General features: G+C 34.4%; 2 protein-coding genes across 2 annotated transcripts; both read right to left on the bottom strand.

The window, feature by feature from the left end:
- Nucleotides 1-474: 474 nt before the first annotated feature.
- Nucleotides 475-1,965, bottom strand: LOC143588764 (cyclin-D3-2-like). Its single transcript, XM_077069687.1, has 4 exons — nt 1,430-1,965; nt 1,113-1,314; nt 883-1,013; nt 475-769 (listed from the first exon to the last, which is right to left on the bottom strand). Exons 1-4 carry the CDS (start codon nt 1,874-1,876, stop codon nt 560-562), a joined length of 990 nt encoding a protein of 329 aa, XP_076925802.1. The 5' UTR covers nt 1,877-1,965; the 3' UTR covers nt 475-559.
- Nucleotides 1,966-11,513: 9,548 nt separating this feature from the next.
- LOC143588760 (uncharacterized) lies at nt 11,514-11,873 on the bottom strand. The gene has a single exon (XM_077069685.1). It carries the CDS (start codon nt 11,871-11,873, stop codon nt 11,514-11,516), a length of 360 nt encoding a protein of 119 aa, XP_076925800.1.
- Nucleotides 11,874-14,853: the final 2,980 nt, after the last annotated feature.

Genomic DNA, 14,853 nt, shown 5'->3' with positions numbered 1-14,853 from the left:
CTTGATAAAAAAGGTTAGTTTGGAAAACAACCCTTAAATAAAACTCCTACTTAATAAATGACCCAAAAATTGAAAGCGGAATATGGGAAGAAAAAAATTGTTACATAAAATTTATCCAAAATGATTTATTATTGTGCATTTTTACCCTTTATTTAAAAAAAACTTTCTAGTAACAAATATCTAATAGGACAATCAATCATGAACCAATTTTAACCCTTGACGAACATAATCATATGAGCATGGAAAATATTGACCATGAGAAAGTTGTTATTGACATTAACATTTATGTTCATTTTTTTTTCTTTTACAAAGAGAATCAAATAAATTACTAAAATACCAGCCAACCCCTCATTGCTCTAATTTTCACCATTTTTTCTTCCTTCGTTTTTTTTTCTTTTCCGGATAAAATGCCAACCATCTTTACCTCCAAAAAACTCACCACGAGACAACTTCTTCGAGAAGTCACAACATATTTGGTGGGGCTAATTGCAAAGATGGGTGCCAATTTAGCATCTATTCAATTAAACATGTAACACATTACACACGCCACTTGGCTAGCTCAGGTCGCACCCTGCCTGCTCCTCTTGGCTCCTGGCTCAGGTGACGATGAAACCGATGGGTTCCATGACTCATCGGAGCTGAACGATAGATCCATCACCGCATCTGGACTACCCGGAACCGACCCGAACTTCCGTTTATTATAATACCGACCCGAATTCCCACCACGTGTTACATCCCGGATATCCTTGCAACACTCCTCCACTACCTCCTGTTTAAAAAGGAAACAAAATGTAAAGTAAAGTCAACTACTTTTGACTTTTGACTCGTTCAACATTATTATCTTTAGCTATAAAGGTCAAAATATTAATGTTCTACATCTACCTTGTTGATACCAAGTATCCCTAGTAGCTGAGATTGATATTCAACTCCAATGCACGGTTCAACACTGTTGATTACGTGCACCATTGTTGCTGTTGCTATAACTGACGGTAGATAACACCTATACCTGTCATCTGCATTGATGCATATCATATAAATATAATAATATCATACACCAAGTTTATAAAAGTGAACAAAACTTCATAATAATAATTCCATAGGTCACCACTTACCAGGAAGGAAGCATAACAAGAGACACTCGCATCTTTTAATAAACTCAAAGGAAAGATAGTTTATTAACCCTAGTCTTCTTGTGATGTAATCAAGAAACGATAATGGTGTGACTGGATTCATCCGCCATTGAAGAGTTGATAATATCAAAATCTCCATTTTCTGAATTGTTTTAGCTTCAAACATGTACTTGCTTCCATCCAACTTCAACACCAACCATAAAAGTTAACATTCATATACAATATATTATAAGTTTATAACACACATAACATATCATATAGTTAAAGATAGTTAAGGATAATTAAAGATATTTACTAACTTGAAGATCTAGAAGAAGTGGGACATGTGTTTCTTCAACTTTAGCAGCAAGAGAGATGCAAGAAACAGCAGCAAGTTGAGTCATCCATGGTTTTTTTTCAGTGTCAAACACTTCAAATGTTTGAAGAAACCTATCAAGGTAGTTGACCGCCAGAACGGCGGTCAAAGGTGAGAATGAGTAATGTGAGACCACACTTAGTATCAACTCCACCGTGTCACGGCGGCTGTAGGTGGTGGGGCCGGTGAGGTGGGATTCTTTGGAGAGTAAAGATGATAGTTCTTGGTGTTCCCAACACAAGTCTTGTTGGAGAATAATATTATTATTTGTGTTATTATTATTATCATCAAGAACACATGAAGTGTAACTATCTAGTGGTTCTTCTTCATCATCTTCATCTTCCCATTGATGTTTCTCTTCACAGTAAAGTGAGTCTAAAAGGGTCATCATCTTGTATGATATTATTAAAGATTTAGGGTTTGAAGTTCACCATGAAGATGAAGAGATGAAGATGAAACATGACTTTCTAGATTTAGAGGGAGGAGAGGAGACTAGTGAGCAGTGTGACTAGAGGTGTGTGCTTTTTATTCACTAGGTGTCTGCATTCTTTTAACAGGAAGGAATTTTAATATACTTTTTTTATCTTTTAAGTATAATAAAGAAATAATACATAGTTTTATCCATACAAAGGGTCTTGCTTCTATACTACTTTATACTATACCCGATGCAATATTTAATTCGGTATTGTGTCTAATAAATTGGAAAATGAATATCCTTATTTTCTTAATAAAGTTAGAAATGGTATATATGAATTCAAACTTTTCTAATAAAAGATATTATTTAACAAAAGAAAAATATTTTAAGATCTGTGTATTTTATTTTATATATGAATTGAGAAAATAAACTAAAGTTCACTAACGGCCGGTACAACAGATATTAGCCCATTATATCTCTGTTAAAAGATTTGAACTAATACACAATTTAGTGCATTTAAGAGAAAATTAACCTAGAACAAAATATAATGGTTGTGTGGTTGCTAACTTCGTAATAGTCTATGTAAGCGTTTTGTTACGATCTATGACTAAGTAATACGGTCAATTCTCGTAGGTGTTTGATGACTTATTATTCCTTATAATCTTATATTACAATAAATTAATGCATATTACTATGACGCATCAACAATTTTGTCAATGCTAAAAAAATCCGAATAATCACCCATATAAAAACTTTCAAATTTTCATCTTTGAATCTTTACTCAATGTCACTTTAACTCTCTAGCTTAAGGAGATCTTAATGACTATCCAACTTTAGAATGATTAGAATAAAAGACTTTGATGTGTGAAAAGATATAAATTAAAACTAATTAACTTAACACAATAGTATTATTCACAAACTCATTTGAAAAAGGAATATCAAATCAAACTTCACACAATAGTAGGTGCACGTATCGATCGTGTAATAGCATAGCATTGTAAGTTCAAATATCGAATTATTGGACATCAAGATAGACAATTAATACTAAACCTCTGTCGAAAATTAACCTAGTTTAAAATATGATTTTATGAAATAATTAAGAACTAAAATAAATGACTGGAAATTAAAGAATAACCAAAAGAAAACTAAGACGAAAACGAACTAACACAAGAAGATACCAAATATGGATAGATAACTACCCAAGCTAGGAACGCTAAGAGCATTCTCAACCCATCCCCTAAAATTATGTGAGGAGGGTTTAAATTATAGAGTGGAGTTGTGAGTGTAAATTATAGGGTAGAGAGAGAAAATGTAGTGATTTTTTGTAAATTTAGGGAAAATGAGTGATATTTTGTAAATTATAAGGTGGAGAGAGAAAACTGTAATGAAAAAGATATAAAAAATATTATTTAATTGAACAGGAGGGAGAAATGTAGTTTTTTTTAGTATAATTATATGATATATATGGATATAGGGATAGGGAACAGGATGAGAATGCTCTAACAACTCAACTAATATATGAGATCGGGATCTATAGATAGACTAACTAAAAATGCCCTGAATATCTATATTACCTTTTAGTCTCACTAGCTTGTAGGAATCCGTTCGTGTATAAAAATAAAACACTTTTAATAAAATGATTACAATACAAGGAATCAAACCTATCTAGGAAAGCAAGTAAATTACAATACGAATTACACCAAAAAAATCAAAATTACAATACAATTGAAATAAAATAATGCAAGAAAGGTGTAGAAGAATAATGGTGTCATGGTCTTTGTAGCCGAGGATCGTGTTTTACACGGGGCCCTTAAAACAAATTCCGGGTCTCTCCCCGTTTTGTTTCCTAGGGTACAACAGCCTAAGCAATATGTACTGCCGGGGAGGGCTCTAGCACCCGAATAGTACCTTAAAGAAAATGATGAAGATGATCAAGAATGTTGGAATTTTTTAGGGAGAAAGTTGGAGGAAACACAAGAGAGAATGTGTTATTTTGAGTGTCTTTTAACTAAGGAATACCTTGCTATTGTTGAAAAAACAACTCATTCACCATAACCACATGAGTTGAAACTTCAATCACCATTAACCAAAACTTTAATTTTTTGACCAAATTAAAGAAACCATTAACCAAAACTTTAATTTTTTTGACCAAATTAAAGGTTAATGGCTTTGACTAATTGACTAACAAACTTGAATAATATAATTCAAAGTTTTTTTTTCACAAAAAATTTTCCAACAATCCCCCACATGTAAAAACAAAACTCATTCATTTCCACATATTTTCCAACAATCCCCCACATGTGAAAACAAAACTCATTCATTTTCACATTGAGATCAATTCATACATGCAAGTTTCTTAGATTCAATTCAACAGTTAAGCATTGCAGGATAGGTAGGTGTTACCCTTTGAACATTCCTTTGTGAAGCATACTTAGTCTTCTAGCGGTGTGTAGACAAGATGTATTTGAAAATACCCCCATTTATGTAGACGACAATACACTTCACGCAATACTCTCACTGGTCTGGCCAACCCCACATTGCCGTGCCCTATTATGGTCCTGGAATACTAGCCTGGTTCTGCGAGAGCTCTAGGATTTTTTCCCCAAAATCCATTCGAACCGACCCTAGTTCTCTCTCACATAGGTGATTCTCACCCGAATCATTAAAAGCAATAGGTTTGTTGATTTCCACAAATCATTAACCTTTATTATGCTTATCCTTACAACATGTATCACTGATTGGAATGGACTAGGACGCGCGCACACGCAATGCCCTTTAGTTTGGTTTGGGGTACTCCCCCATAGTGACCACCCTTGGTTTCATGATTAAGTTGTCCTATTGAACCTAGATCTTGGGATCTCCAGTCAACTAGGTTAGGTTTCCTTATGTCCCTTTTTCCCATGGGCTTTAGTCCCATTCCTTTTGACAACTTATTAACTAACTCTTTGCTTAAGCCTTTTGTTAACGGGTCTGCAATGCTATCTTTTGACTTCACATAGTCAATCGTGATAACACCCGTTGTGAATAGTTTTTGTACCGTGTTATGTCTACGTCGAATATGCCTTGATTTGCCATTGTACATCACGCTATGGGCTCTACCAATCGCTGATTAATTGTCACAATGTATGCAAATAGCCGACAAAGGCTTTGGCCATATTGGAATATCTTCCACAAATTGACGTAGCCATTACGCCTCTAGTCTCATTCCGCAACTTGATCTCTCACCAATCCTCGGGTTGTTGGATCCATAGACATTATCTTTGACTTTGTAAAGTCAGCAACGATAATTTGTAATTGAGATAAGTTGTTTTAACGTGTTATTGACTCACAAGTCATTATTGCCATTTGTCATTCCTAAGACTATAACTCATAATCTCTACCTGGATCTAGTTACATCGTTTAGTCTTTAGAATTACATGAAACGCTCTTCAAGGCTCAACACGTTTCCATCATGCCTTTAGTAAACTATATCAGAAATCTACCAATATTCTGAATGTTACCAATTGGCATCCAACTCTAATATTCTAGATAGACTTGTTATGACCTTATGTACTCCACTTGGTCACATGTTTGCAATCTTTAATTGGATTACCAACATCCTTATTGCCAAACATTCCACATTCTTATCAAATTGCAAGTTACCCCCACATTTAAGTCTTACTGGATAAACTTATCCAATCACTAAGAGGGGTAATGAAAGTTCTCCCTTTCACGCGAGGATTGAGAATGCATTCTCAAAGACCATTTCAACACACCATAATGGGTTGTTTCTTAAATGGCTCATCCCCCACATTGCTTGCACTTTGATCCAGTTTAGGCAAATATGCCTTAGTGTAAGCTTCCCACATTTACTAGCGTATGAGTTCTCCTCATGATCTAGTTATCCCGTTTTGACTTAATGAAATTATACTTATGGTTTAGCCCATATAAGAATTCCTTCTTGTGTGTACCCATATTATGAATGCTTTCTAAGTTAATTTAGTTTCCGCAGAGCATATAAATTAACAAGTACCAGATTGGCATGCTTTAGACTACAAAACTTTAGCATGTAAACAGAAGACGCATCATTCTGATTCTTCACAGCCTCAAGAGATACCGCACTATCTCTTGCCAATATTCATATCTTGGATTAGACAAATTAGTGAGACTTTATTCATCATCTCAACACCTTGGTATTAGGAAAGTCTCAAAAGTTAAAGTACGTTACGCAAACATACTTAATTTCATTAGTCAAATTAAGATATATATACTTTTGTTCTCAAAAAGCTTTACCATTTACTCATAAGAACTTCAAACATTAGTCTTAAAACGAGTTAGTTTGGTGAACACATTCAACATAATGAATGTTACCCGTATAAGATCACCAAAGTTTGAAATATAGTCAAGTATATTGACTATCAAACAAGACAATTGCATGTGCCTAAAGTGATGTATACATTTCCGTTGTTTGTTTCGTTGAAACCATGTATTGGGATACTCTCCCAAAATGAAGGATAAATCCTCCACATAGTTCAAACAACATTGATGGTGGTAGACGCAACTACAAATCCATCGTTATTGTAAGTCTCCTATAATAAATCACACGGTTTATTAAAGTCATTTACAATAATAACATATATTTCTTTCATATGTTATAATTCGCAAATGTGAATCTTCATAATGTTGATACTCTCAACATATCTTGTATCCATGTTAATACACTCATCACATGGTGTGTGATGTCTCATCGTTGACATTTAATCATGGTGACAACTCACAAATTGTCTTTGTGCAAATATCTTCTTTCACTATTCGTTATACTATAAACATTTGATTAATTTCTATGTATGGGTTATCCGAAGATATTGAACCCAAACAATATCTGAATGTAAATCAATACACTGCTATAGTTCAACGAGTATCCATCTCTAGTAAGCTTACTAGAAAATATTATACCCTTTTGAGACGTTTGGGAACATATAAATTAACTCTCAAAATTAGGATACTTAATGCAGATAACCCAGTTCTACATTTTCCTTTTGATTTCCAACGACCATCAATAAGTATTATGCTTCTCTTAGCAAGAAGATGGTTCTTAATTTTGAATCATTTTTCATAATAGAATATATGTTTCAAACAACAAGAACTATCCACGAACACCAAATGTCCACATGATTTCGTACATCTCCGAAATCGTTCCCATGATGTCTTCAAGTGATGCAATTAGGCTCCCCCGCATAAGAGCTCTATGCAATCACAACATCATTCATTTGAGGTTCTCCCTTAGTGGTACTCCTACATTGAACAACTATTAACTGCACGCACGTATTTACATTTGAACAATTTAATTTGTTCACAACAATATCAAGTTGTTTAAAACCGTTCTAACGCCTTTGGGTTAATAAAAATTATTATGTAACGCGCTCGTTATAATATTTATGCAACTTCTAACCTGCTCGTTAGAATATTAACCGATTTGACAAAACCATTTTTTAAGACCCTTTGGTTTATACAATAAACCGCGTCTAACACGCTCGTTAGAAAATTAAACGCTTTAAACAAAACGTATTGAAGCCTTTAAATCGGTTCTAACACGCTCATTAAAAATAAAATAAACGTTTATACAAAATGTTTTTATAATTTTGGTTTTACAAAAATCAAACCCTTCTAACATGCTCGTTAGAATATTAACCGAATTCTTATACAAATATAATTGTTTCTAACACGCTCGTTAGAGAATATAAATGCTTAGACAAAACGATTTTCAAGACCTTTGGTTTATAAGATAAACTGTTTTTAACACGCTTGTTATAAAATAAGATGTCTTATACAAATATAATCATTTCCAACACGCTCGTTAGAAAATATAATATATTTAGACAAAACCATTTCTAGGTGTTCGATTTATAAAATAAACCACTTCTAACCCGCTCGTTAGAAAATTAAACGCTTAGATAAAATGTTTCTAAACTTGGTTAATATAAATTAACCATTTCTAATATGCTCATTAGAAAATTAATGTTTAGATATCAACGTTTTAAAACTTTAGTTCATAATAAACCGTTTCTAACACGCTCGTTAGAAAAGTTAAATATTTAGACAAATATTTTAAGGCTTCGATTTATTAAAAATAATGCGTATTTAACACTCATGTTAAAACCGTTGACGTTTTCACAAAACATTCATTTATTTTATAACATTAACATGTTTCCAACGCGCATGTTAGAATGTCAAACGTTTACAAAACATATTAACCAATGTGGGTTAAGAAAATACACAATTTTTAACACGCTCATTAGAAAGTAAAAGTGTATAAGCCTTTATTATTTAACAATAATGATATTTTCTAAATGTTTGTTAAAACTAAACGTACGCAAACGTTTTATAATTTCGAAAATATCTTTTCTAAGATGCACATTAGAAAATACATGTTCCAAAACATTTGAAACAAATATTATTTAGCAAATAATAATTTCTAACACGCTCGTTAGAAAGATAAAACATTGACAAATGTTTTATTATATGGTTTTTTCAAAAAATACTTTTTTCTAGCATACTCATAAAAAAAATCAAGTGATTCAAAATGCATTTTGAAACATTTATATATTTTTATATATGATTCGACTTAACGAAACATAACCAAAACCCATAAACTCGAATGTGTTTAATCAAAACATTCATGTTCGGATTCTATATTGTTGTCCAATAGTTAATCCGACTCATTTTTATGCATACATGATTTATTTGAAAAATTATAACGTAAGTTTTTCAAATAGACATATATTTTTAACCATTACGATAATCCAAGATCCTCATATTGTTATTACTTGAAAATAATAGATTGTTCTAAGAATGCAAGATCCTCAAATTCTTAAAATAACGTTACTCGATTACGATGATGTCATTTTTTCTGAAAAATAAACTATGCTAAGTTAGTTTTTCAGAAATACTAATAGTGGTCGCTCCCACTAAATTAAAGTTAAACAAAACTTTATAATCCGAACACTCGAATTAACCCACCGAAGGTGTTCTAAGTCCAACTTTGAAGGACCAAACAATGGGTTTTTCCAAGAGTTTAGCGTTAAAAAATCCGAATTGTAACCGGTTTTCGTTTCTATAAAGTCGCTCCTTTGAATAGAAACGAGAAATTTTTTTTTAAAACACAACCACGTGAAACAAAACTAGTTTGAGTCACACAAGAATGCTTTGAATACACGAACGGTGATTTTTTAAAAATTTGTTTTAAGATTGTAGGAATCCGTTCGTGTATAAAAATAAAACACTTTTAATAAAATGATTACAATACAAGGAATCAAACCTATCTAGGAAAGCAAGTAAATTACAATACGAATTACACTGGAAAAATCAAAATTACAATACAATTGAAATAAAATAATGCAAGAAAGGTGTAGAAGAAGAATGGTGTCATGGTCTTTGTGGCCGAGGATTGTGTTTTACACAGGGCCCTTAAAACATATTCTGGGTCTTTCCCCGTTTTGTTTCTCAGGGTACAACGGCCTAAGCAATATATACTGCCGGGGAGGGCCCGAATAGTACCTTAAAGAAAATGATGAAGATGATCAAGAATGTTGGAATTTTTTAAGGAAAAAGTTGAAGAAAGCATATGAGAGAATGTGTTATTTTGAGTGTGTTTCAACTAAGGAATGCCTTGGTATTTATAGTTGAAAAAACAACTCATTCACCATAACCACATGAGTTGAAACTTCAATCACCATTAACTAAAACTTTAATTTTTTGACCAAATTAAAGGAACCATTAACAAAACTTTAAATTTTTTGACCAAATTAAAGGACATTGTAATGGCTTTAACTAATTGACTAACAACCTTGAATAAAATAATTCAAAGTTTTTTTTTCACAAAAAATTTTCCAACATAGCTAACATGAACAAATCTAAGAAGTGGAATAAATTCACCGAGATAATGATTAGTAAGTTACCCTAACGGCGCATCACCTTTCAATCTTAGCAACGCATGATCCTCATAGTGCTTGCACCGGCTACTCTGAAGATAAAGGGGCAACTTTATCTAAACTCTAAGACTTAGAATTGCAAGAAATCAAACCCTAAGTGGTAAAACTCATTTGCACACAAATCTATCCTACCCAAATAATGAAACAAGACAATACAATTCCCTATCACCTTTCGGTCTAAATGGAAGTGAAACTCTTAATAAACTACTACCTACACACACACGAATCATATGGCTAGGCAGCCAGCTAGATGACAAACTGTAACACCTGTCAAAGTTACGTGTATACTTGAATATTTACAAAGTAGAGAAACTTGGTTTTAATTTAGCCAAAGTTCAAACCGATGGTTAAAGGTGAAATATGAAAAAGATATAATATCTCGTCCCTAATCTTGATAGCAGATCATATGATATAAAGTGACGATTCAAATATGAAAGATCAAAAACTTCAAATAAGCATGTGTTGTACTAAGAAATAAGTTACATACGTGTCCCTTCATATTGATCAACCAAAGACACTAACTAGAAAAAAATGCTATTAGAAGCTCTGCTATATTAACAATAGACTAACTATCTCCGCTCTCAAAGATTTATTGAATATATCTATCAAAATTCTTAAGCGGTGAGCGCATTTGCTTGCTTATGTGGCACCCCCAAAATGCCCCTCCTACATCATCCAAAGAACGATTTTCCCTGCACTTGAATCTTACTTTCCATCAATTACCCACATATATATTTTTTTAACTTTCCTTTTTATTTAATTTAAACATTATTTTATTTACTATGCTTGAGTGAAACCATTAATTATTTTTATTTAATTTAACATTTTTCTTAGGAATGTTTTTCAACTACGTGGTAGTAACTGTATGGAGCGTTTTCGTCTTTTTTTTAAACCACTAGGGATGCTCTACTAGGCTGCCAAGTTTTTTTTATCATAAGGATATATTGACTATTTTTTGTTTTTATAATGAAAATTTTAATGATTAAAGTATCGTTAAAATGCATAAGTATTCAATAATACATTGTATTCTTATACCTACTTTTTCATGTTACTCTAAATCCACGTTAGGATAATAATATTAATAATAACAACTCTAAGCATGCATTGCAAAGTGTAGTGAATTTCGTAAATCCCAAATTCCACTCTCACTTTGGGTAATAACAATGTTAAAAATTCTTTTTATCGGAATATCTCATTTTGCTTTATGGGTATTTTCAATACAACTTTATACAAAACAATTATAATAAATAAAAAAAATCCTTTTTTTCTGTCTTCCTTTAGCAAAGGCAATCACATATACGTTTTCTTTTGTTATTTATATTTTTAAAAAAGAGAGAGAAATATTCGAAAGAGAAAAAGAAAAAGAAAATTAAGAAAAAAAAAAGAATGAAAAAAGTTGACCCCCATACGCATGCTGCTGTAGCTTCATATGCTTTTGAAGCAAGTCTACCGCCTACCCAAACTAGTAGAAGAATAAGAAGCATATAAATTATTTTCTAAACATGATAACATTATCTATTATCTTTTTTTTTCACGGCAATGGTAGAATTATATTAAAAAAAGACGTAAACGCCTCTAGCAGGAAGCTGGAAAAAAGTTATAGACATTGAAATAAAAAACAGTGAAGAACAAAAGGAAAACATTTAAGGTGTAATACAAGACAATGGGGAGTCGGTCCAAACACTCCAATCGACTTCCTTATACTTGGATCTAAGTTTGAACCACCCAAATAAGCTTCTTTTAATTTCATCAACCGTGAAGGCAATGGATAATGCCCGAGCCTTAAACACCTTCTCGTTCCGTTGTTTCCAAATGAACCACAAAGTCGAGTAAATAATCGCCAACAATAAACGCCTTCTCATCTTACTTTGCGGCTCCACCGTAACACCCAGCAGATGCTCGAAAGAATCTAGACCAGTAAAATCCCATCCACCCCAAAGCGAGATTAACCTCCAGATCGCTTTAGCCCGGGTGCAATCCAAAAACGTGTTTCGTCGATTCATCCTCCAAAGCACACACCCGACAACTGCTCGATAACAAAGGCATTCCTCTATCAATTAGGTTGGGCGCGACCGGGATCTTGTTTTAGAGCAACTTCCATACAAAACAATTTATTTTAATTGGAACCCAAGTTTCCCACCCGCAAATCTGAACATCGTCTCCATGAATAGAGTCTGCCATGAGTCGTCTCTTTGCTTGAACCGTGAACCTGCCCGAAGAGTCACCAGTCCAACGCCACCCATCTTTACCTTCATTGAATGAAAACAACGTAACCATTTCCTTGAGATCATTTAAGTCATACGACTCCTCAGGAGATAGGTGTGATTTAGACCATTCAATATCCACAAACACTAGCCCGGAACCAAACAAGGAAACCAAATCACTAACCAGACACGTTTTCTTAACTGCCAATTTTTAAAGATTAGGGAAAGTATCCTTCAAAGTGAATTTTCCAAGCCACACGTCTAACCAGAAACGAGTCGAGTGACCTGTCCCCACCTTTCTAAAAATGTCTCATTTAATTCAATCCCGAAGTCTAGAAATTTTTTACTGATCTTCACGATGTTTTGCCATGCTCCACGAACGGACTGTTTCGCCAAACGCCCATCTGGATGAAATCTAGAGTAGTTAATTGATTTCATGCATTTTGCCCACAGGTGATCATTTTTGGTTCTCCACCGCCACCACCATTTGGCTAGAAGAGCCAAGTTCATCATTTTTAGACACCCAACGCCTAAACCACCGTATCGTTTAGGCTTCACAACAATGTTCCAAGCAACCCAATTAATTTTCTTTTTGTCTCCAGGACCACCCCATGGGAATTTCCTCCTAATTTTTTCAAGTTCTTTTATAGATTTTAGCGGTGCATGGAACATTGAAAGGAAATATAAAGGCAGACTCCCAAGAACGACTTTAATTAACGTAAGCCTTCCATCGAAAGACAGTGAGGTAGCTTTCCATTGGTTAAGTCTCTTCTTAACCCGGTCGATAACAGGTCTCCAATGTTTGGAGAGACCCATATTCAACATGATTGGTAACCCAAGAAACGTAAAAGGGAGGGTAGCTGGTTCACAGTGAATTATCCTTGCCATGTTACGTACCTCGGCATTCGTCGCCCCATTACCATAAACCTTGCTTTTATTAAAATTGACCTTCAAACTAGAAGCTAGATGGAAGCACCGTAATATCCGAGTTAAATTTACCATATCAACTGCATTCCAATCAGAAATGAATGTAACATCATCCGCGTACATGACGTGGGAAATAATCGGGCCATTGTTAGGCAATTTCACCCCTTTTATTTGGTTGTTGCTAATAGCCGATTTCATGACCGTGTTTAGCCCCTCCAGTGCCAAAATGAAAAGAAAAGGCGCGAGCGGGTCGCCTTGTTTAACCCCCCTTTTAAATTCAAACTCCAAAGTAGGAGAACTGTTAACGAGAACAGACGCTCTTCCCGAGGCGAGGCATGTGGAGATCCAAAGTCTCCACTTAGACCCGAAACCCATTTGAGCCATTACCGAGTCCAAGTAATCCCAATTGATCGAGTAGAAAGCTTTATCAAAGTCCACCTTTAACAACATACATTTTTTGTGGCAACTTTTGACCCATGAGGCAACTTTGTTAACAATCAAGTGACCATCGAGAATGTTTCGACCCTCGATGTAGGCGGATTGCTCGTAACCAACTAAAGAAGGGATAAACTTTTTCAACCGTAATGCTAAAAATTTTTAGATAACTTTTGACATACATCCGATCAAGCTAAGGCTGAGGGGTGTGGGGCTTCAACGGGGGCGCTAGAGCCCCTCCGCTCGCGCCCCCAGGCACTAACACCACACCACCGGGGCGCTAACGGGGGCGCTAACGCGGAAAACCATGCAGGCGTGAGCCTGTTAGCGGGAGAAGAGAGAGAAAAGCACGGGATTTGATGGTTTTTTGACCGTTGGGATCCGAACAAACCAAAAAAAAAATATTTTTCCTATATAATTATACCCCATTAAAGCCCCCCCACACCAGGGCCAGGGGCTCCAACGGGGGCTCCAACACCCCCCTTATCCAGTTTCTCTCTCTGCCACACGTCATAATATTATTGGTTGGAGCCCCTATTAAAGCCCCCATTAAAGCCCCCCACACCCCTCAGCCTAATAGGTCTAAAGTCTTTCAAAGCAATTGGATATGTGCCTTTTGGTATAAGAGATATAAAAGATGAGTTGCAATCCTGTAGTAAAAGGCCCCGTTCTTCGAATTCTTTGACGAATTTAAAAAAGTCGATATGCAAAACATGCCAAAATTGTTTAATGAACTTGAACGTGAATATAGAAGTAAAATTGATTTGTCGGCGCCACAAAATTATTTTTGACTATTTTATTGTTTTCTTTCTTTTTTTTTTTTTGCATTTCAAAGTAGTTTTTTTTGTTTTTAAGTTATGTCTATATCCAACTAATGTAACAGATACCAACTATATTTGCCTCTATTTTCCGTCTAACGCTCGGTACTTTACCAACGTTCATGTTTCAAAGCTCAAGTTTTACCGACGTCATGGCTTCATCGACAACACCCTGATTAACACTCAGGTTTTATCAACGTTCAGGTTTTACCGACCGAATAAACACCGCCTTATATATTTTAATTTCTTTTATATGCATATGCTAATAGTCATTTTATTTGTTAATTTCATGAACGTATCTTTTGTTTTTAGTTATGGTGCCGTAAAACGTAACGGATACCGGCATAATGTAAGTCGAGTCATCGTCGCAGCGGTTTTTTACCAACCCTCGGTATTTTACGAACGTTCGTGTTTCAAAGCTCAAGTTTTACCAACGTCATGGCTTCATCGACAACACCCTGATTAACACTCAGGTTTTATCAACGTTCAGGTTTTACCGACCAAATAAACACCGCCTTATATATTTTAATTTCTTTTATATGCATATGCTAATAGTCATTTTATTTGTTAATTTCACGAACGTATCTTTTGTTTTTAGT

The sequence above is a fragment of the Bidens hawaiensis genome, unplaced genomic scaffold, assembly GCF_021521415.1.
Source record: "Bidens hawaiensis isolate Kalapana, Puna unplaced genomic scaffold, B.hawaiensis_p1.1 tig00036759_1, whole genome shotgun sequence".
Lineage (NCBI taxonomy): Eukaryota > Viridiplantae > Streptophyta > Magnoliopsida > Asterales > Asteraceae > Bidens > Bidens hawaiensis.
This window is presented reverse-complemented; position numbering and strand designations above follow the sequence as displayed.